The sequence below is a fragment of the Squalius cephalus genome, assembly GCF_949319135.1.
Source record: "Squalius cephalus genome assembly, chromosome: 7".
Lineage (NCBI taxonomy): Eukaryota > Metazoa > Chordata > Actinopteri > Cypriniformes > Leuciscidae > Squalius > Squalius cephalus.
This window is the reverse complement of record NC_137128.1, coordinates 5,193,921-5,218,699: the sequence shown is the minus strand read 5'-3', so window position 1 is coordinate 5,218,699 and position 24,779 is coordinate 5,193,921. Positions and strand designations below refer to the sequence as shown.

General features: G+C 43.0%; 1 protein-coding gene across 5 annotated transcripts in view; it reads right to left on the bottom strand.

Annotated features, from left to right (window-relative positions):
* Nucleotides 1-24,779, bottom strand: part of LOC307160909 (phosphatase and actin regulator 1) — a 72,530-nt gene that overhangs the window by 693 nt on the left and 47,058 nt on the right. For 4 of the 5 annotated variants that reach the window (XM_079875248.1, XM_079875249.1, XM_079875245.1 and 1 more), the window contains exons 5-13: nucleotides 20,546-20,740; nucleotides 16,347-16,533; nucleotides 11,869-12,044; nucleotides 11,227-11,383; nucleotides 10,122-10,177; nucleotides 9,181-9,242; nucleotides 8,954-9,094; nucleotides 5,463-5,539; nucleotides 204-1,242 (exon numbers count right to left, since the gene is read on the bottom strand). In XM_079875248.1, coding sequence (XP_079731374.1) covers nucleotides 1,227-1,242; nucleotides 5,463-5,539; nucleotides 8,954-9,094; nucleotides 9,181-9,242; nucleotides 10,122-10,177; nucleotides 11,227-11,383; nucleotides 11,869-12,044; nucleotides 16,347-16,533; nucleotides 20,546-20,740 — 1,067 coding nt within the window. In that variant the 3' untranslated portion in view covers nucleotides 204-1,226. Of the gene's footprint in view, nucleotides 1-150; nucleotides 171-203; nucleotides 1,243-5,462; nucleotides 5,540-8,953; nucleotides 9,095-9,180; nucleotides 9,243-10,121; nucleotides 10,178-11,226; nucleotides 11,384-11,868; nucleotides 12,045-16,346; nucleotides 16,534-20,545; nucleotides 20,741-24,779 lie in introns of those variants that run through there. The other variant, XM_079875246.1, reaches the window with a different exon arrangement.

The window sequence follows — 24,779 nt, the reverse complement described above, 5'->3', positions numbered from 1 at the left end:
CCGTCCGTCACACACACACAACCACGCTCTCTCTCTCTCTCTCTCTCTCTCTCTCTCTCACACACACCTGAACCGGCCGTCCGTCACACACACAACCACGCTCACTCTTTCTCTCTCTCTCTCTCTCTCACACACACCTGAACCGGCCGTCCGTCACACACACAACCACGCTCACTCTTTCTCTCTCTCTCTCTCTCACACACCTGAACCGGCCGTCCGTCACACACACAACCACGCTCACTCTTTCTCTCTCTCTCTCACACACACACACACACCTGAACCGGCCGTCCATCAGCATTAAACATACACACTGTGACTGTCACACACAACCACACTCTCTCTCTCTCTCACACACACACACCTGAACCGGCCGTCCATCAGCATTAAACACACACACTGTGACTGTCACACATAACCACACTCACTCTCTTTCTCACACACACCTGAACCGGCTGTCCATCAGCATTAAACACACACACACACTGTGACTGTCACACACAACCACACTCACTCTCTCTCTCACACACACACCTGAACCGGCCGTCCATCAGCATTAAACACACACACTGTGACTGTCACACACAACCACACTCACTCTCTTTCTCACACACACCTGAACCGGCTGTCCATCAGCATTAAACACACACACACACACACACACACACACACTGTGACTGTCACACACAACCACACTCACTCTCTCTCTGTCACACACACACCTGAACCGGCCGTCCATCAGCATTAAACACACACACACACACACACACACACACTGTGTGACTGTCACACACACGAACCGGCCGTCGGTCACTATGAAACTGCTTTCCTAAAGTTTTCCTTTATTAAAGGTGAACGGATGAGTCACTGCGCTTGAAGCCTGGAAACACATGTTCTAGTGTTTGATTATACAATAAACAGTTAAAAGGATGTTAAAATGCAAATAAATAAATACAAAAATCAAAATGAATAAAAAAACACAAAAATAAATTCACAATCAAGTCATTGTGCTGACAGACATCATGACGACTTCATCAGAGTGAGAACAGAAGGAATGCAGACGGTGTAAAACGGTCTAAGATAACTGGACACACGGCAAGCTTCAGTCAGAGGGAGGAATGTTCCTGAATGTTTTCCCTGTGGATGGTGACGTGCGTCTCGGAGCGTTTCCCAGATCTGAGAATCCGTGAAGGTGAGAGTCACACGAGCTTCATCATCATCGCTCGTCTCTACGGCCGGTGGAACCTGCACACACACACACACACACACACACACACATCAGCGTCACACACACCTTCACCCGCTCAAACTCACTGTGTTCAATGACTGGTCATTCAGTTCAGATCAGGAATATAGAATTCACAGAGAGTTGTCAAAGAGAACAAGTTAATTTCTGCCAGTAGTGTTTTCTGTTTAACCGCGTTAACGCCACGAATCCCTCAGGAACTGGCGCTGTGTCGAGAGGTTGATCCTCACACTAAACTACTGATACCAAATGTTACGCATTTAATGAACTTAGCGGAGAAAAGCTAACTGACGGCTCTCATTCAAACTGATGTTGATTTGAGCATTTCACAACAATGCATATATTTATGGAAGCTCATTTCCACCACAGAATAAACAATAAAAAAGGTAATTGCGACTTTTTATCTCAGAGTTGTGAGATATAATGTCAGAATTGCATGATATTAAGTCAGAATTGTGAGATATAAAGTCAGAATTGCGTGATATAAAGTCAGAGTTGCGTGATATAAAGTCAGAATTCAGAGATAAAGTCAGAGTTGCGAGATATAAAGTCAGAATTGCGTGATATAAAGTCAGAGTTGCGTGATATAAAGTCAGAATTGCGAGATATAAAGTCAGAATTGCGTGATATAAAGTCAGAATTCAGAGATATAACGTCAGAGTTGCGAGATATAACGTCAGAATTCCGAGATATTAAGTCAGAATTGCGAGATATTAAGTCAGAATTGCGAGATATAAAGTCAGAATTGCGAGATATAAAGTCAGTTGCGAGATATAAAGTCAGAATTGCGTGATATAAAGTCAGAATTGCGAGATATAAAGTCAGTTGCGAGATATAAAGTCAGTTGCGAGATATAAAGTCAGAATTGCGAGATATAAAGTCAGAATTGCGAGATATAAAGTCAGAATTGCGAGATATAAAGTCAGAATTCCGAGATATAAAGTCAGAATTGCGAGATATAAAGTCAGAATTGCGAGATATTAAGTCAGAATTGCGAGATATAAAGTCAGAATTGCGAGATATTAAGTCAGAATTGCGAGATATAAAGTCAGAATTGCGAGATATTAAGTCAGAATTGCGAGATATAAAGTCAGAATTGCGAGATATTAAGTCAGAATTGCGTGATATTAAGTCAGAATTGCGAGATATAAAGTCAGAATTGCGTGATATTAAGTCAGAATTGCGAGATATAAAGTCTGAATTGCTAGATATTAAGTCAGAATTGCGAGATAGTCAGAATTGCGAGATATAAAGTCAGAATTGCGTGATATAAAGTCAGAATTCAGAGATATAGTCAGAGTTGCGAGATATAACGTCAGAATTCCGAGATATTAAGTCAGAATTGCGAGATATAAAGTCAGAATTGCGAGATATTAAGTCAGAATTCCGAGATATTAAGTCAGAATTGCGAGATATAAAGTCAGAATTGCGTGATATAAAGTCAGAATTGCGAGATATAAAGTCAGAATTGCGAGATATAAAGTCAGAATTGCGAGATATAAAGTCAGAGTTGCGTGATATAAAGTCAGAATTGCGAGATATAAAGTCAGAATTGCGTGATATAAAGTCAGAATTCAGAGAAATAAAGTCAGAGTTGCGAGATATAACGTCAGAATTCCGAGATATTAAGTCAGAATTGCGAGATATAAAGTCAGAATTGCGAGATATAAAGTCAGAATTGCGAGATATAAAGTCAGAATTGCGTGATATAAAGTCAGAATTGCGTGATATAAAGTCAGAATTGCGAGATATTAAGTCAGAGTTGCGAGATATTATAACACAATAATACCACTGTTACCAGTCAAATTAAATCATAAATCAAAATCTTTGTAGTGCAGAGGAGACACAGAAGCGGCCTCAGATCTGGCATTAATATATTTACACTGCATTTACAATTATTATTATTATTTTTTAATTCAATATTTAAATATGAACTGATTTCTAATTTTAACGTTCTAATTAAAGGGTACTTTAAAGGTGAAACTAAAACCGCCAGTAGGTCTCACTAAGTGAGTCGAGGGAGTCATTCATTCAACCGATTCGTTCAAACGGTTGATTCATTCAGGAAAGAAGAAAGTGATTCATTGAATCATTAAATTGATTCGTTCAAAACGTGGATTTCAGTCAAATCGTCGCCGTCTGTTGCACTGAGACTCTGCTACGGCTTCATCGGCGAAATAGAGGGACAACAAACAACATTGTTTATAAAATGTAATTCAACACAATGTTCATTTATTGTTCATTTAACTGTTATATAAAATACTTTAAGGATCCGCGGAAACCCTGCATAATAAATTCGATATGAATATCCCGTATGTCTGCCACAATACCATGGTGCCGTCAGTGTCACTACAGTGAAGCCGTGGTGAACGGGAGGCCTGCGGACTGTTCCTCCTGTCTGCTTAACTCTCTGACACACACGTGTTGTTCACTGCGCTCAAGCGCTGTTCAGAGGTCATGTGACCGAGGCAGAGCCGCCAGTAAACATTATATCAAACTCTTGTTATTGTTATATAGAGAAAAATTATATTGCGATAATTATGGTTATTGTTTATTGCCCAGCCATAGTTATACAGTGATGTTGAGTGGCTATGATGACATTATAAAACTCAGAGAGAGAGAGAGAGAGAGAGAGAGAGAGAGAGAGAGAGAGAGAGCAGGGTTTCTGCACATTTTTTAAAGTCAAATTTAAGACTTTTTAAGACCTTTTTAAGACCCGAAGAAATCAAAATTAATACCATGCATTAGGGGTGTGCAATATTGACAAAATATGTCTCGATCGATATTTTCAAAGTTTTGAGGGTAATAATTAGATAATAGTAACAAAAATTAACATTTTTTATTAAGGGGTAATATTTGCCATCTTAAATTGATTTCCAGTGGCATTTTCATCTCTATATTGACATTTGTAGATGTATGCATCACCTTTTATGTCAAATTCTAACATTTAAATTAAATTATATTAGAATAATTACACAATACCACTGTTACCAGTCAAATTAAATCATTAAATCAAAATCCATCTTTGCAGTGCAGAGGTGACACAGTGGCGGCATCAGATCTGGCATTAATATATTTACACTGCATTTACAATTGCATAAATAAAGCTATGAGATTGTTAAATATGAACTGTGATTTCTAATTTTAACATTCTAATTAAAAAGTACTCTAAATGTGAAACTAAAGCTGCCAGTAGGTGGCGGCAAGTCACTGTTTTAATAAGTGAGTTGAGGGAGTCATTCATTCAACCAATTCGTTCAAACGGCTGATTCATTCGGGAAGCAAGTGACTGTTCATTGAATCATTAAATTGATTCGTTCAAAACGCGGATTCCAGTCAAAAACTCATCGCTGTCTGTTGCATTGAGGCTCTGCTATGGCTTCAATTTGAAATTCTCGTCAGCGAAATAAAGGGGAAACAAACAATATTGACAATAGGCTACTGTTTATAAAATTTAAATCACAATGTTAATTTATTGTTAATTACTGTTATATAAATAAATAATCACATTTGCAATTGTGCACGGGAACACGGAAGTCTTGCTGATGTGATATTGTAGGTCTATGATAACAACATAATATGATATGAGACAAAAACTCATGGGAACATAGCCTACCTAACGTTATAACTGCACTCATCACGCAGTGAGTACGAGACCAAAGCGATGTCAGCTCGCAGTACATCGTTAAAACAATGATTACAATATCATAATAATAGACAATACACATTGCACACCACTACGAACATAAAGACTGAACTTAGAACTGAACTGACGTTTACCAACTCACTTCTCATTCTCTCCTCCTGTTTCGCGCGTGCAGGTCTGCAGGAGATGGACGTAACGCTGCCGCGAATGACGCGAAATGTCACGTGAACCACAAAGAAAGAATAATAAATAAAAAAAGTACGCTAATTAGATGGTTCTAATTTAGAAAACATTTAGATATGTTTAAGTCAAATTGCCATCTAAAATTTAAGACCTTTCATAAGTAAAAATAAGACTTTTTAAGACTTTTAAAGGCCTTAAATTTTAAAAATCTAATTTAAGACTTTTTAAGACTTTTTAAGGATCCGCGGACACCCTGGAGAGAGAGAGAGAGAGAGAGAGAGAGAGAGAGAGAGAGAGAGAGAGTGTGTGTGTGTGAGTGTGTGTGTGTTTGTGTGTGTGTGTGTGTGTGTGTGTGTGTGTGTGTGTGTGAGTGTGTGTGTGTGTGTTCACCTGGTCAGATGCCGGCTGGACTCGTGCACCTCCATCTCATTGCTCTTGAAATCATTCAGCTCTTTCCTGATGGCGGCCTGCAGCAAACACACACACAAACACACACACACTTCATTTAAAGTCACATCCAGCAGGTGCTGCTAGCACAGGTTCAGTGTTCGAGCGCATGTTGAATCCCTGTAGTGGTGCATGCTGGGAGGATGCCTTATATAACAGGGTGTCGTTGCGTAACACAAGCTCAGGGTTCAGATGTGAACAGGTGTGACCCCAACTCTTGTTTGTCATGTGCTCACTATTACCCTGTCAGTCTGATTGACTTCCGTATTATTCCTCGTTTCAGTGGCGCCTTGATGCCAGATGATCGTCATTCTGTCACGAATAAGCAGACTCATGAAGTGACATCATCTGGGCCGTGAATAACCTCGCTCCGCTTCATAGTCATAAAGCTGGAACAGGAGTGTTTATCTCTGCTCAATGCTGTGTTTTCTCTGGTTGCTCTCGCATGAAAACTAGAGATGCACCGAAAGTCTCTCCTGAAACACCGGAGCTGTGATTAAAGTTTCTCCGTCTGAACCCGAAAGGACGTTTATTTGATAATCCGGGTCGGTTCGTGAGCTCCACAGGATTAGCTTCTGCTAGTGTGTTTTTCTGAACTGCATTCGGTTGCACTGAATCTAAAACGAATTTAATCAGAATCATGACAGCCACGATTTATTAGTAATAATATTTATTCCTTATTCAATTCAATAACTCGATTGCAAAAACCCTGGACTGCAGTCGAGAGGAGAACCTGAACCGCATCATCAGAGCGCTTTAGACCACAGCACAGCACAGAGCTCACTGAGTCAGTGTGTGGAATATGGGATATGAATATATGCGCTTTATTTGCATATGCGTGTAGTTCACGTGCGTCTCCGTTCTCAGTAAACGCTGCTCCACATGATCTGTTATCTTTACATGCGTCTCAAGCTCATTCTCTGCGTACGCTGAGAGTTTGTGTGGCTTATAACGTTGATCTGGGAACACAACGTGCGCCATTTCACCAGATGTGTAGCGTAAATCATTTATAAACCTACGCCAGGGTTCCTCATTAATGCTCGCATGGCGGTGATATGATCATGCAGTCGATACAGATATTTCAGAAAAACATTAAAAACAAGTAGGGCTACAACATAACCCATTACAAACTCAAAGTGTACATGAACACTTGATCGGACTGAAAAGCGAAGCTAAAGGACTGTGCAGTGATGCAGAAGTACACGACGTGTGGCGCGCGGAACCAGCAGTTCTTGCTGATGAATAACGTGTCTATTAAAGAGTGTCTCGTCCTCCTATAATCCTCCTTTCCCTGCGTGTGTGTGAAGTGGAGCAGGACATCGGCCCACCAGTGCTGGCGTCAGATGCTCATCCACACACGACTGGGTTTGGCCATTAGTACTGTGATCAATATAAGCAACGGTTCATTCGCTCATCGTCTCCAGATTAAGCCCAGAGACGGATATTAAGTCTGCAGTTTGAAACGAATCAAGAGCCGGTGTAGCAGAATGGTTATTATGCAGAGTCAGTGGGACGCACAGCAACCCGATCACACGTTTAGCACTCATGCAAACACTACGCTCGGATTCATCAATCGGAGTGAATTCAGTCCGACTGAAACAAACGGTGTGCATGTAGACAGCCAGTGTCTCAAGATTGTAATGCTGAAATTTCAATTAGGCACCAAACCGGCCACAAAGTGCATCAGTCCAAGATAACTGGAGAGTGTGCAGCAGCCAAAGCCAGAAAGGCCCTCTTTAAAATGGTGAGGCGACGGTATTAATTGCTCGATGGTGTTTTAAGCCCCCAATGGCTAACCCTACCCTCAGCCTTAGCCCTACCCATCCCCCCATCCCCTCATCCCCCCATCCCCCATCCCCCCATCCCCCATCCCCCCATCCCCCCATCCCCCATCCCCTCACTGCCTGAAGGCGCCGCTGGGGCTTTAAACACCAAACACCGTATTAACTCATCACACCTGTCAACATCACGGGTCAATATGAACTCGCTACGACCACCACATGATCCTGGCCCGTTCTCAGCCGTCAGCGCTCCACTGATGTTACGTTTGTGAACGAATCGTTCTTTTTGAACGAATCTTTTAGGTGAACGAATCGTTCTCGTTCACGTAATCCATTGACTCATATTTCTCGTTCACACGGCGCTATTAGCAGCGCACGCGCAGCTCAGTGAACCGGGTAGCTCTGCGTTCTCAACCTGTCAAGAATGACTAAACCTCAAGCCAATAGCCTTCGAGTATGAGATGTGACGGAGCATGTGATTTGTTGGATGTAGTGAACGAATACGCCCTTCACTGACTGTGACTGAGTTGCTTTTGAGTCTGAACGAGAGAGAGAGATCTTCTCATGAACGAACTGGTATGTCGTCCGTGAACGAAAAGAACCAGTTGTTTGAACGATAATGATGGCGAACCGATAGAGCTGGGTTTGTGTAGTCAGCATATTTCCATCAAAGAAGGACATTTACACTTTACCATTGTAATGAAAACAGTTTAATAACGCAAGCTGATGGTTAAATATAACACAGACAAATTAACATTATCATTTTGTACTTGGTTTGAGCTAAGGGGGCGGGGGGGCACTTGACTGTTTACTTGATTTAAATTTACACTTCTCTTTACCTGCTTTTCTTATATTTTGTTTGTGTGTTTTAGACGACTTCGTTTTGTGGTATTTTGCACTTTGAACAATTTACTTTACTACTTGTGTTCATTTTGTATCATCAAAAAAGAATTCATTACGTTTTATTCATGTCATATGCACTTCTCTAAAAACTAAACCAAACCAAAAAATATGAAAATAAAGTAAATAGGGCTCGTTTGCGTAACGTCAGCAAATAGCATTTCCGTTCGGGCTGTGAAGGGGCATGTAATTGGTTGGATCTACTGAACGAATACGCCCGTCACTGACCGAGATCGCTCTGTTTCCAGTCTGAACTAGAGAGAGATCTCGTTCCTGAATGAGAGTACTGGGTAGATCGGTCATTTAGCATGTGATTCAATCTCATTCAAAGCGCAGTTATACGTGTGCATATAACTGTTTATCATATTTAACATAGAACATAACTCAACGTTTAATATAATCTGACCAAACAATTCAAATGTTAATTATGCAAGAAAACCTTGGTTTGGTCATCTGAACCTCTTATTTAGACTTATTTTATTAATTTAGTAAATAAGGCACAAATTTTAACAAAGCCAAATCAGTTTTTTTTGTAACAAGTAAATACGTTCGTTAAAACATAGCATAAAATACACTGTTTTTCGCCACCTGCTGCAGTATTTATGTAATAGGAAGAAATTGTCACTGAACGAATCAGTGAACGAATCTGAATGAATCATTTTGGTGAACGAACTGAAAATGAACAAGTCTCTGGAAAGAATCAAAATTTCCACCACTACAGCGCTCCTCTGTTCACGGCGCGGGGGAACTCGCCTTGTCGGCCGCGGTGAGCCTCGTCCAGGGCTTGTCTGTGCGCCGGTCGTAGTCCTGAGCGTCCGACACCTCCACGTAATCATTGAAGCGGATGAGGATCTTGGCTCGCCGTAACTCCTCCACTGTGGGCCTCTGACTCAGCTGAAACACATCCACACACTGAGTGAGAGAGACACACACACACACACACACACACACACACTCACTCACTCGGGCACCCATCATACCTTGCGTGAGAGTCGGCGTCGGATCTCTCTCTTCTCCTCCATCTGCTCCTGCTCATTACGAGCTGTGGGACAGAAACCGGTCAGAGGATAAACAGAGGAAAACACACTGGAACACCGTGTCCTGATCAGACGCAACAACACTTCTGTTCCACACACTCTTCTGATTGGCTGAGATTTATGATTGAATTGGTTGTGAGTGCAGTGCTCTTGCAGAGAGACTCCACCCACACGCTCCTCTGATTGGCTGAGATGTGTGATTGATTTGGTTGCGAGTGCAGAGAGACTCCACCCACACACTCTTCTGATTGGCTGTGATTTGTGATTGATTTGATTGTGAGTGCAGTGTGTTTGCAGAGAGACTCCGCCCACATGCTCTTCTGATTGGCTGAGATTTATGATTGATTTGGTTGTGAGTGCAGTGCTCTTGCAGAGAGACTCCGCCCACACACTCTTCTGATTGGCTGTGATTTATGATTGATTTGGTTGCGCAGAGAGACTCCGCCCACACACTCTTCTGATTGGCTGTGATTTGTGATTGATTTGATTGTGAGTGCAGTGTGTTTGCAGAGAGACTCCGCCCACATGCTCTTCTGATTGGCTGAGATTTATGATTGATTTGGTTGTGAGTGCAGTGCTCTTGCAGAGAGACTCCGCCCACACACTCTTCTGATTGGCTGTGATTTATGATTGATTTGGTTGTGAGTGCAGTGCTCTTGCAGAGAGACTCCGCCCACACACTCTTCTGATTGGCTGTGATTTATGATTGATTTGGTTGCGCAGAGAGACTCCGCCCACACACTCTTCTGATTAGCTGTGATGTGTGATTGATTTTGTCGTGTCTGGAGTGGACAGACACACTGTTGTCGCTGGAATCTGGTCTCAGCGCGTCTGGTTAGCACACGGCGTCAGGATCTCTCCGTGATCTAGTGAACGTGACTCACGTTTGAGGATGTTCCTCTGCTCCAGCTCTTCAGCCGTGGGTCTCTGGCTCAGTCTCCTGTTGAACACACACACACATTCAGCTCTGATTGAACACACACACATTCAGCTCCGACAAGCACATGCGTTTGAAACTCAAATGCGTAATATACAAAAAGATATATATACAAGAGTTTAAAAGGAAAGGAAGTTTCAATACGAGGCCTATTTCAATGACGGAGAGGGTAATATTTAATATTTCATTGCACAGCTTCATTGATTACAACCACACATCTTCTGCATTCACAGCCGTATTTAAATGTGAGATTGAATCAGATTGACAGTGATGACACTCATTAATGCCACTTATCATATGGAACATGTTACTTTGTTGTTCATTTTATTACTAACTTTTCATATCAGTCACTCAGCGACTGTTTACATGGTAATCATACATGAGTTTTAATAGTTCTAAGCACTGTTTTATGATCTGTCCTGACAGTGATTACTTTTTATTAAACGAATAAATGAGATTAGTTAAAGTCCATTAGTTAAAAATCCAGCTGTTAATGTTGTTTATGTGTCTATGTGGTGTTTTTAATCTGCTTTAAGACAAACCATGTGTAAATTCATAAGTCGACACCATTGCTGAGTATTTCCTCCTTAAAACTGCAGTGAACCAAAGACAGTCTCAAAAACACGCTTTGAAATGCTGGTGTTTCTGACGTCACAAACTACCTTGTAACCAATCAGATCAACGTGTGATCGTCAACCAGTGGATCTCTGAGCTGAGTGAGTGAGTGGAGGCGGGGCTCATTTGCATATTCATAGAACCGCGCATACTAAATGAGGCGAGGGTGTGGCGTTACGGTGAAGCTTGTGGCGAGGGGGCGTGGCTCAGCGAGGAGCTGTTACTGCTAGAGCTGTATCGTGTTGGTTAAGAGAGGGTTTCCTGTGATGGACTACAGGGGGACTTTAATATTACTATCTCTTTGCATTCATTTGTGAAGAGTTGACAGGTGCCATGGGTAGGGTTCAGTTTTGACCCAGGAAAAACCCTGTGACGTCACAACAGTGTGTGTGTGTGTGTGTGTGTGTGTGTGTGTGTGTGTGTGTGAGTGTGTGTACCGTGTGAGTTTGGTGCCGATGAGCTGTCTGGACTGCAGGCGCTCCTCGTCCGTCTGCACAGGTAAGATGTTCTTCTCCTGCAGTTCTCTCTGAGACGGCCTGTTACTGAGCTTCACTGCCAGAGAGTCCTTCCTCAAGATCTTCAGCGCCAACGTGCCTACACACACACACACACACGCGCGCGCACACACACGATAACTGCATCAGCGTTCAGCGCACAATATCATTCTGTTCAGTATAAGTGCTGCGGTTTGTCGTCTGGATTGTGATTGACATGTTTTTGTCATGTTTTTTGTGATTGTCAAGTTCTTCTTCTTCACACTGTTTTACATTTTGAGGCATAGATGATGAGATTCACCGAAGATTAAGTTAAGCAACCCAAGTTAAGCTATGCTAATGATACTGTCAGGCTTGATTAGCATCCATGCATCTGAACGACACTGTTATGCCGATGAGATCAGGTCTGAGATCAGCTAACTCCTGTACTTCACTTGCATGTCATCTCTAAGTAAATCCCTGCCCCTTGAAATGCATATAAACTACGATGTAAATCCCCCTAGTCAGACTCGATGACCTCAGCTACGACAGCTCATGTCACAGCCGGCACACACACACACACACTGCTTGAGCTTCAGGACTCACTGGTGAAGAGAGAGTCGTCGTCCTCCTCCTCCTCCTCGTCCTGCTCTTCATCCCTGTACATGCTGGGCAGGTCCTCGTAGTCGGACTCGCTGGGGATGTTCTCTTTATCGTCGTCACAGTCGACCAGCACCGAGGGGAGAGGAGAGCCGTACTGACCCGTGCTGTGAAGCGCAGAGCTGCGGACACACACACACACACACACACACACACACACAGCAGTGAGGACAGACAGTGTGCGTCGGCCCTGCTGACCAATACTCAGATCAGTTGATGAGCTATTGACCTCTTTATATAAACATTGCTTCCGTGACCAAATTTAGAAAGCGGCAAACACTGTTCACTGATCCATGAGCCGAAATCAAACCTGCTCATCGTTTGAAGCAATCGTGTCTCTCCTTGGATTAAACTGCTCGATTCATGATTCTCCGTGAACGTTTGGAAGCTTCAAGAGCTTCACTGGAGGGACAGAGATCTCCCAGATTCACTCAAACAGGCTCTCTTCACATGTGTCCCGGAGATGCAGGACAGTCACATGGGTTTGGAAGGACATGAGGTTGAGTAAATGGTGGCGTTCGTCATTGGGTGAACTGACACTAGCCACACCGGCGCTGAGCCAGAGACGCTAGTGCTCGTCATACATCACAGCTGTGCAGGCTTTATTCCAGCAACGCTTCACTTAAACGCACGTAGGCCTGATGCTAGCACAAAACCATGTTCAGTCTGGAAAATAAATCCACACTGATGTTCATGGAAGCGGTTTCTAATTTCACGCCGTGTGTTACTCGCGTCAGATATGCACTGTAGAGGGAACTAAATAGTTAGTTTTACTTTTTATTCTTCTCCCAGGTCACCGGCCACTTACTTTCATGTCTTTGGGGAAAAGTGGATGAATTTGCGTGTTTTAAACCCGACAACTCTTGATTCTCTGCGCTCTTCAGCTACTCCATCACTATGACATGGCAGCACTGATCACCGGGGTCATCACACATGATCTTTATAAACGCCTTTACGAAGACCATACACAATCAGGATGGGAATATCAGAGCATTGCTCAAGCTAAAACCAACAGGGTCATTTCCTCTTAGCTAAAGGGACTCTGTGTCTTTTAGAGTTTAGAATATTGAAGACAATGGACAAACTTAAGACTCTCGATGAATCCAAAACCAAGAGTGTTTATAAAGCTTAAAGGGGTCATGACATGAGAAACCAAATTTGCCTTGATCTTAAGGTATATAAGAGATCTTTGTACCATTAAAACTTCCTGCAAGTTTCATAGCTTAAGACGTCCTCCCCATTATAAACAAAGCATTTATTTAATCAAGCTCTAATTACAGCTCATTGGGGATCCATGGCAAGAAGCTACGTCACGGTACGAAAAGGTGAGAAAAGGTCATAGATCACTAATATTTTAACTTTTTTTGTCCAAAAAACTATAGTAATACTATAATTGCACCTAAGGGAACATAAAACAAAAACAAAAACCATGTCATGACCCCTTTAAGGGAGCAAGTACAGAAGTGTAGACAATTTCTGATATGCAGTTTAATAAATATACATTTTTAAATGTCTCACTTAATTATATGCAATATTACTGTTGTGCAATTCAGAGTCAAATGTAACGTAATGTTGGGGTGTGTGAGGGGGGGCTGAGATCCTGGCTTTGCTTGGGGCTCCAAAACGGTGAACCCGCCCCTGAGTGAGGAAATGCCTGGCCTTAAAATAACATTTATTACAGTTACACTGACAATTACAAGATATTAAAACTAAATAAAATACGCTGTGGTCATTGTTTATGTTGGAATAACATAAGCTGCTTAATCTGCAGTTACAGAACAATGGAAAGCGGCTTAACTTAAAACTAACAAGTCTCAGTAATCAAAACATTCGAGTATACTGGACTTATTCCCAGCCACAAGTGCTATGCGGACTCCCAGAGTGCATTGCAGCATGAACAAATTAAGCAATTCCTTTGTTTTACTACTTTCTGGCTTTATTTGACTTCAAACAAAACAGTTTTAGTGAATAAACTGCAATTTATAAAGTCAACTTATGGGATTTTCTCTCAACATTTTCAGTTTTACTGAGAATTCAACAGTTCAGATGACTTTGGAAAATGAGTGAGCGCAAGTAAAGAGAAAGATACCTGCCGTTATATGCAAGCATACATGTGAGTGTGTGTTCATTAAACATTAGGCGGACAATAACTGAGATGACCTCTACTCTCCGGATAGATCTTCTCCTACTGTGGTCACACAGCTGATCATACTCAGAGACTGTGTGATTTCAGACTCGCTTAATTCCTCAATGAATACATGTTTGGAACAAATCAGTTGAGTTTCATTTTTTTAAAACATAATTTCTCATTTATCACTCTATAATTAGAATTAAAGAATTTTAGATAAAAAAAAAAACAGTAATCTCTATTTATGCAACCGTGATTCCAGTGTAAATGCCTCTAAATGCTGCATGCGTCTCTTCTACAGAGCAGGACTGGGATTGGATTGGTAACAGCCGACGAACAGCTGAATATCTGTTATCAGTCAGTGTGCCAACAGCAGGACACTCCACACACTTATTCCCTATCGCATATTTTAGTGATCAATAATCATCATAAATTAGGAATCATTCAAAATTCATGTGGTGGAAACTGATTTGACATTGGATGTTGCATTACCATGGTAAAAGGTACTTTTTCTAGTCTTGATGAAACGTGACGATGGAAAGCTCTGAGACTCCAGGTTTCATGTTAGATCACAGTTCTGTGACAGACATGTCTTGATTTGTGACAGGAGAATGTGGGGGTCGCCTGGTGGCTGTTCGTGGTACAGCGCCTACAAAAGTCACAGGAACCTACGTGTGTGTGATATCAACTTAGACATTTTTAGACACAATTTTAGACTCAAATATATATTTTGCATAAAATAAAAAATGTTTAGTTCAATACATTTGCTTTACCATAAACTTAAACTCCTATAACTTTGTTAGTTTAATTTTAAATCTGTATTCCAAAGCATTCATGATAGGGACGCACTGATATAAACACTTTGGCCGATACCGATAACTCTATATATTTGAAAGCCGATAACCGATATATTGGCAGATAAATCTAAATCCAAGTTTTTATATAATTTTTGATAGTCTGATTACAAAAACAAAAGTCTCACCATAAAAGCCATGCCCCAAACACACAATTATAGTGTTCTCATGATAACTTTATGCAGCCGATATGACAGACTTGACTGTATTTTCCTTTTTTGAAGTGATTCCTGTCATATTTCAAGCAATTCAAACCCATCTGAAGTGTCTCAGCTGGAGGAAATAACACATTACTTATCGGCTTTAATATATCGGCAAAATTTCTTATCAGGCCGATACCGATAACATTACAAATGAACATATGTGGGCCGATACCGATATGGTGTCATATATATATATATATATATATGGTGCATTGCTAGAGTAGAGTGCAGTAATCCTGACTAACACACACACTCGGCTGTAGTGTTGTCAAAAGTACCGGTACTTCGGTACCAAGTCGGTACTGAAATTTTTTAAATGTGACGATACCAGCATTTCTGTAGTACCGGTAGTACCGAGTACCGGGTATATTCGGCACCCAGTAATAGGCAGCTGCTTTCAGTCGCTCCGTGTTTATCTAAGTGCGGGGCTCCAGACTAACTTTTTTTACTAGGACTGTAGCCGTTATATACCACAATATATATAGTTTCTGTGAATATTAAACCGCAAAAAGACTATTTAAATATTAACCCTGCATGTTCTGCTTGTCTCTGCAGACGCGCGGTTTTATTTACCTCACACACACACAGACGCACGAGTGACGCTCGCGCTGTTTTCAGTCTCTGCTGCCTCACGATATGATGAAATTCATCTCCAGAGCCACTCTGAGAGTCACTTCATGAGCATTTTACCGTTTAATTTGAGAAAAACTATCGTCATATCATACACACACTGACACAGAAACTCAAAGGTCTTCATGGCAACCCGTCAAAATAACTTGAAGAAATTGACATAAATAATTATATTAGGCTAATGTACAGTAGATGTAGCTATGTCTCCATGTATTAAAAATACTACTACTAATAATAATAATGTGTGCATTTGAAGGTTGCTTATGTTTCACTTGATTTTTTTAAGTAATATTTACGTTTAAACAGCATGTAGCCTTCAGTGCTTTTATGTATAATTTACTTATGATTACCGTCATAAATAGTAGGCTAAGTCATTGAATTGAATTTAATATTTTTTTCAAATAGTTAAATAAAATAGAAAAATAGTTCCAACAGATTTTGCTGTGGTACCGAGAACCGTACAATTTTAATGGTATCGGTACCGAGTCTACCGACTACTGGAATTTTGGTACCGTGACATCCCTACTCGGCTGTGTTTCGCCCCAGCAGGGGAAGATGTCAGATCTCAGCCGTATGGGAGTGTGTATCTGTGTATGAGCACACACACACCTCTCGAGTCTCTGCAGGGCGAGCGCCAGCGTCTTCTGCAGCTCGTCGATGATGCGGCTGGACGGGTGAGCGGAGCCGTACTGCAGCGGGAGCCCGTACGGGCCGAACGACGAGGAGGAGGAGGAGGAGTACATCAGCAGCTTCTGAGGAGGAAGAGGAGGAGACGGCTTTCCCTGCAGACACGGGTCTGGACACAACACACACAGGTCAGACACACACTAGGAGTCAAACTCAATGGGGCTGTCTACACCTGGACACTTCATGCGCACATCAGATCGTGAGGAGACCGGGTGCCAATGCCCCCCGAAACGCTCAAACCCCATCAGGAGGAGGTCTGGGCCGCCTAGACGAAGCTGGACACGTGGAAATGATCTGACTGTTGAAACCACATGTGTAAATGTTACTCCTCCATCAATGCTGGAATAAGCGTGTGAGAGCGTGTGATAGGCTATATGTCGTGCTATAGCCAGATATGACGACGCTACTGCAACACACATCACCGCAGACGAGCATCTCTTCATCAAGCCAACGTGCAAACTATCGCAGATCACAGTGAGAGTCGCAGACGCTTCATCATCTTCACTAAGAGTAAAGGAGCTAATGATCTTCCAGGGCTGTAGCCGCTCTCTCTCCTATTGCGGCCTTTGATCTCGAGATTAACTAGAGATAAATAAACCCAGCTCATATCTGTTGCTTTCGCTGACGTGAACTCCATTAAATCTGCGTATAGCGCGGGAACTGTTTTGAGAAACACATTTGTGTGAGCAGGTGTAAATGGAGTGGTTTTGATGAATCAGACATCTGATCTGTACACACACATGACGTGGCCCGGTGTACATAGCCCATGATACAGCAACATCAGCTTCACCCAAACATGCAAATCACACACACAACTCACACGCATCACGCTCATCACATACAGTAAACGCTCATCAGGATGCTCATGATTAACTGGTTAGCCGTTACCCCACAGTGAGGGGCATTTTGACTGATTAATTCTATCAGTTAAAAAGTCATTTAAAGGGACTGTGTGTAACTTTTTAGGTATTTTATTATCTAAAATCAATATTTTTATTAATAAATATGCTCTCAATGATGTACAAATACCTCTGCCAATGATCAGACTAATCCTCGTAAACGAAGAATTTATTATCTTTATATACATGGGACGGGTAAGTCCACGGAGGCTTCCATGTAGTTCCGCCATCTTGACAAACTATAATAGCAGAGAGGGACAAAAAGTACTAGGCCAACGCGTTTCCACAACGCGTTTCGTTCAGAGCCCGCGTCACGTGACTGAAGCCAGCAGAAGTGGAGGAGCAGAGAGAGGCGCTTGTCACTGCCGCGGCAAGTTTAAAACCCTGCACTGCACGGTTATTTATACACCGTTCATTCATACATATGCTGAGTCACAGGATAAGGAGTCCTCGTCGTCGAAAAAGTCCAAAATAGACCGTAAAAGGAAACGTGACCGGAGATTACAAAAACAAGGGTTAATGTCGGGATAGCTAATGCAGGAGAAAGCTTTCAAAAGAGACCCTGAAGTTGCCTGCTTTCTTCTCGACAGGTAAGTCAATGTTACGGTCTTAATTACAAGCTTTTTTTCATTGCTTGGTTGTGTACTTTATTATATAGACAGAAGAACATTTATAGTAAAAGTTAAACAGGCTCTTTGACGAATAGCAGCTATTGAGTAAAGTAACGTTAGAGAAGGCACGGATGATGATGATATCTAACAATGCACGTACTTCAAAAAATATAACGAGTAAAGAAGGCATTACTACTAATTACCATAGTTAATGTTTTTCACAGTCAGTAATTCATACTGTAACATTCTTTTTTTCGTTGTTTCAAGTTTCAGTTTGTTTTAAATAACAAACCAGTTCACCCGAAGGAAAACTCGAAGTGCTATTATAAGACATCCTGTCATAGCTTTTTGGTACATAACGGCTACCGTAGATGCAACGCGCATTTGGAAAAGTGAGGCGCTGGAGAGCATTATTCGTTTGAATGCAAAATATAATTTCACCACTAGATGGGAGAAATTCCTACACACAGTCCCTTTAAGAAATTTCTAAGTAATTTTTCCAAGATATTTTGAAAACATTTCCTGCATAATTAAAGATACGCTACACAATATATACACATAAAAGAATTTTTTTTACACATATAAGTCACATTTTATTAATACATTAATGTAAATCCAGTCTGGATGAGGTGTGAGTCTCACCTGTGCTGTGATTGGTCAGTCTGGAGAAGGTGTGTGTCTCACCTGTGCTGTGATTGGTCAGTCTGGAGGAGGTGTGAGTCTCACCTGTGCTGTGATTGGTCAGTCTGGAGGAGGTGTGTGTCTCACCTGTGCTGTGATTGGTCAGTCTGGAGGAGGTGTGTGTTTCACCTGTGCTGTGATTGGTCAGTCTGGAGAAGGTGTGTGTCTCACCTGTGCTGTGATTGGTCAGTCTGGAGGAGGTGTGAGTCTCACCTGTGCTGTGATTGGTCAGTGTGTGTCTCACCTGTGCTGTGATTGGTCAGTCTGTATGAGGTGAGAGTCTCACCTGTGCTGTGATTGGTCAGTCTGGAGAAGGTGTGTGTCTCACCTGTGCTGTGATTGGTCAGTCTGGAGGAGGTGTGTGTCTCACCTGTGCTGTGATTGGTCAGTCTGTATGAGGTGAGAGTCTCACCTGTGCTGTGATTGGTCAGTCTGGAGAAGGTGCAAGTCTCACCTGTGCTGTGATTGGTCAGTCTGGAGGAGGTGTGTGTCTCACCTGTGCTGTGATTGGTCAGTCTGGAGGAGGTGTGTGTCTCACCTGTGCTGTGATTAGTCAGTCTGGAGGAGCTGTGTGTCTCACCTGTGCTGTGATTAGTCAGTCTGGAGAAGGTGCGAGTCTCACCTGTGCTGTGATTGGTCAGTCTGGAGGAGGTGTGTGTCTCACCTGTGCTGTGATTGGTCAGTCTGGAGGAGGTGTGTGTCTCACCTGTGCTGTGATTGGTCAGTCTGGAGGAGGTGTGTGTCTCACCTGTGCTGTGATTGGTCAGTCTGGAGGAGGTGTGTGTCTCACCTGTGCTGTGATTGGTCAGTCTGGAGAAGGTGTGTGTCTCACCTGTGCTGTGATTGGTCAGTCTGGAGGAGGTGTGTGTCTCACCTGTGCTGTGATTGGTCAGTCTGGAGGAGGTGTGTGTCTCACCTGTGCTGTGATTGGTCAGTCTGGAGGAGGTGTGTGTCTCACCTGTGCTGTGATTGGTCAGTCTGGAGGAGCTGTGTGTCTCACCTGTGCTGTGATTAGTCAGTCTGGAGAAGGTGCGAGTCTCACCTGTGCTGTGATTGGTCAGTCTGGAGGAGGTGTGTGTCTCACCTGTGCTGTGATTGGTCAGTCTGGAGGAGGTGTGTGTCTCACCTGTGCTGTGATTGGTCAGTCTGGAGGAGGTGTGTGTCTCACCTGTGCTGTGATTGGTCAGTGTGTGTCTCACCTGTGCTGTGATTGGTCAGTCTGTATGAGGTGAGAGTCTCACCTGTGCTGTGATTGGTCAGTCTGGAGGAGCTGTGTGTCTCACCTGTGCTGTGATTGGTCAGTCTGGAGGAGGTGTGTGTCTCACCTGTGCTGTGATTGGTCAGTCTGGAGGAGCTGTGTGTCTCACCTGTGCTGTGATTGGTCAGTCTGGAGGAGTCTCACCTGTGCTGTGATTGGTCAGTCTGGAGGAGGTGTGTGTCTCACCTGTGCTGTGATTAGTCAGTCTGGAGAAGGTGAGAGTCTCACCTGTGCTGTGATTGGTCAGTCTGGATGAGGTGTGAGTCTCACCTGTGCTGTGATTGGTGAGTCTGGAGAAGGTGTGTGTCTCACCTGTGCTGTGATTGGTCAGTCTGGAGGAGGTGTGTGTCTCACCTGTGCTGTGATTGGTCAGTGTGTGTCTCACCTGTGCTGTGATTGGTCAGTCTGTATGAGGTGAGAGTCTCACCTGTGCTGTGATTGGTCAGTCTGGAGGAGCTGTGTGTCTCACCTGTGCTGTGATTGGTCAGTCTGGAGAAGGTGCGAGTCTCACCTGTGCTGTGATTGGTCAGTCTGGAGGAGGTGTGAGTCTCACCTGTGCTGTGATTGGTCAGTCTGGAGGAGTCTCACCTGTGCTGTGATTGGTCAGTCTGGAGGAGGTGTGTGTCTCACCTGTGCTGTGATTAGTCAGTCTGGAGAAGGTGTGTGTCTCACCTGTGCTGTGATTGGTCAGTCTGGAGAAGGGTTTGGGCGGCAGGGCGGGGGGCTGTTTGTGGATGAGCTGAGGTTTGGCGGGGGGTTCCTGAAGGTCACCGTGGAAGGTGAGGGTTTTTTTGGGAGGAAGCGTTAGAGACTTGAGTGTGTTGTCCTGAGCACAGACTCCTCCCTCCAGAGGCGACCGGAAGTCCACTGAGAGGAAGATCAGACACAGAGTTTCAGCGCACGAGGAGCTAGCGTCCTGCTAACTGTGAGCAGAACAAAGCCCATTATTCAGCTCATGAAGCGCTTCATTATCTGTGCTAAGCTCATTAACAAGAGCCGTTAGCTAAAGCAGCCCTTTCATGATAGTTCATCGCTTTCATTATCTTGACACAGTGAGGGAGAAACACACACTCATCACACATGACTTTATTACAGGACAGTGTGAGTTTACTCTACCCATAATCCCTTTTACTGATATTTCTACAATCACGGCATTGGATATCGGTTTTTATAATATCAGATCCACCGATAAAAGGGACACAATAAATAATACGAGTGTTGATGAGACACACACACACACACACACACACACACACACACACACACACACACACACACACTAGTGCTGCAGCTATCGATTATTTTAGTAATCGAGTATTCTACCGATTATTCCATCGATTAACCGAGTAATCGGATAAAAAAAAAAAACTGGTAATAAAAATAGATCCAAGTGAACAACAGCCTTTAAAATGACGTGAAATACAAATATCTGATAACAAGCAATAATAATTGGTTCAAATAAAGTATCAAAGTAATCATTACGGGTTTTATTGAACAACACCGTTAAAATACACCATGTAAAATAAATATGAACTGCTATAAACGTAACTTATGTCCGCTGTTCTCCGTGAACATCGCTGTAGACTCAGGGCTGTGACATACAACTCTACTGACCTCAGTCAGAACACAACAGAATCAGCAACCCTAACCCACTCTTCATAACCCACTCTTCATAACCCACTCTTCATAACCCACTCTTCATAACCCTCTCTTCATAACCCTCTCTTCATAACCCACTCTTCATAACCCACTCTTCATAACCCACTCTTCATAACCCACTCTTCATAACCCACTCTTCATAACCCACTCTTCATAACCCACTCTTCATAACCCTCTCTTCATAACCCTCTCTTCATAACCCACTCTTCATAACCCACTCTTCATAACCCTCTCTTCATAACCCACTCTTCATAACCCACTCTTCATAACCCACTCTTCATAACCCACTCTTCATAACCCACTCTTCATAACCCTCTCTTCATAACCCTCTCTTCATAACCCTCTCTTCATAACCCACTCTTCATAACCCACTCTTCATAACCCACTCTTCATAACCCACTCTTCATAACCCTCTCTTCATAACCCTCTCTTCATAACCCTCTCTTCATAACCCACTCTTCATAACCCTCTCTTCATAACCCTCTCTTCATAACCCACTCTTCATAACCCTCTCTTCATAACCCTCTCTTCATAACCCACTCTTCATAACCCACTCTTCATAACCCTCTCTTCATAACCCTCTCTTCATAACCCTCTCTTCATAACCCACTCTTCATAACCCTCTCTTCATAACCCTCTCTTCATAACCCACTCTTCATAACCCTCTCTTCATAACCCTCTCTTCATAACCCACTCTTCATAACCCTCTCTTCATAACCCTCTCTTCATAACCCACTCTTCATAACCCACTCTTCATAACCCTCTCTTCATAACCCTCTCTTCATAACCCACTCTTCATAACCCTCCCCTCCCCTCCCCTCCCCTCCCCTCCCCTCCCCTCCCCTCCCCTCTCCTCTCCTCTCCTCTCCTCTCCTCTCCTCTCCTCTCCTCTCTTCTCTTCTCTTCTCCAAACCCCCACTCACCTCCTTCAGGCCATTTCTTCTTCAGTTGTATCTGCACTCACTCATATTATCAACACCTCTCTTCACACTGGTACCTTTCCCGCAGCATTTAAGAGGCTCTGATAACCCCACTGCTTAAGAAACACACTCTAAACCCTTCTTCCATTCATTGCTAAAACACTTTTCTTACAAAATAATCTCCTGGACATCAACCAGTCTGGCTTCAAAAGCTTCACTCAACTGGGACGGCCCTGCTCTCAGTTACTGAGGCTCTGAGACTGGCAAGAGCAGCTTCCAGATCCTCAGTTCTCATCCCGCTGGATCTGCTGCGTTTGACACCGCTAACCACCAGATCCTCCTGTCAGTCCTCAAGATGAAGAGCATCTCAGGAACACACTCCAGTGGTTCAGGCCTTCCCTCTCAGCAGGTCCTGTAGGGTGTCGTGGAGGGGTGAGGTGTCTGGAGTGCCTCAGGGCTCAGTGCTGGGACCACTTCTCTTCTCCATCTACATGTCATGCTGACGACACACAACTCTACCTCTCATTCCAGCCTGAGGATTAGACGGTAGCCGCTCGCATCTCAGCCTGCCTGACAGACATTTACTGCTGGATGAAGGACCACCACCTTCAACTCAGCCGTGCGAAGACAGAGCTGACACACCTGGGGCCGGTTTCACAAAGCTATTCTAGACCGGTCTATAGTGTTAGATAGGGGTGGAACGGTACACAGAAGTCACGGTTCGGTTCATACCTCGGTTCAGACGTCACGGTTCGGTACGAGTTCGGTACAATGGAGGGAAAAGCAAAACAAAAATGCAGAAGGCAATTTTTTGTATTGTGCATGTCTCAGGCTGTACCACCTAGTGTCATACAGTCTCTCCCCTGAGCTAGCTGCAACAGCCTGCCCTGAAGTGTGTAAAGATGTAAACAAAATAAGACAATCAGCTATAAAACTGAAAATAAAGCATCTCTTATTTATGTGCGGACGCACGAGCACAAGGGTGCGCATGGCAAAATGTCGTCATTGCAGTGTGGGCGGTCCCGTGCGTTGGGTGCGCAAGGCCACATTTCGTGTGGCGGTGGGCAGTGCGCGGCTTTTAGCGCACGGCTCCGCATCCGAAGACGCACGACTTTGAGCCGAATCTGGCCGAGCATGTACATCTCACAGCACCGGCACCCAGTTCTTGCGTCTAAATTAGTTGCTTACATTAACAAAATGAGGCATAAGCCCTTTAAATAAAAATAAATGGCCATGTTTTATAAAAAGGTTCACAAAACTAAATAAAAATGTTTAGAAATTATGTAAGATAACGTTAATTTAGTTGTTGGTTACTTCTCATATCCATTTTTTTTTTCTAATGTCACAAGGAATAATCTGGTTTACTGCTTTACACGATTCTTTTATAGTGTAGGTTTGGTGTACTAAAGTGTTGTTGTACTAAAATAAACATTCACAAGTGTACCTTACTTCTCACCGCTGATTCCTGATGGTTTAGAGCAGGGGTTTTCAAACTTTTTGTGTGTGTGGACCACTATTTGTAATCAAGAATTTTCGCGGACCACCTCATAATACACATAATAAAATATGTCTACACACAGAGTCCTACCTGAATTAATCTGCACCTCTAAATAGGCTTACTAGCTCTAAAACTATCATTGGTCATCACATCAGTACAACAGGCTTGTTAAAAGAAAGTTTACTGCACACAACGGCTGCCACATATTTAATTTATTTATTTACTCAAGCGCCCGAGGGCATAATCAGGTTCATTTGAACAACAGGCTTATTTCCATAGCAATGGCGTATGAAATCTATACAGTAATAAGAACACTGGAATATAGTCAACATTTCAAAACCTTTGGCCATTTTAGGGGATTATTAATCTTCAGTTTTCAAAAAGTCCTCAAAAAGTGAGTTTGTCCACTTAACAGCACATCCGCAAAACATTTCAGAAACGCGAGATCAAGAAACTAACTGGAAATTAAAATAATAACAGGCCTTATTCATTCCATTTATAAACATTTCGTTTCATATAAACTGCCTATGCCTAACTGTGCGTTCACACCGGACGCGAATAGCGCGTCAAATTCAAAAAGGGATCATAATATTATGTCAAATTCGCGCCTGCCGCGTCTAGTGATACGCTTGACCACTTTGTATCAATTCCCACGTCAAAACAAAAGTTTGAAGCGAAATTTCGTCCGGTGTGAACGCACCATTAAAGGCTATGCGTGTGATGTGATGAGATAATATTTGCCTCTGCCCTTTTCTCTTCAGAGAACCTGTTGCTATCCACCGAACCAATGTTGTGGTTCTAACGGCACGAACTTGAATGTCACGGCCGA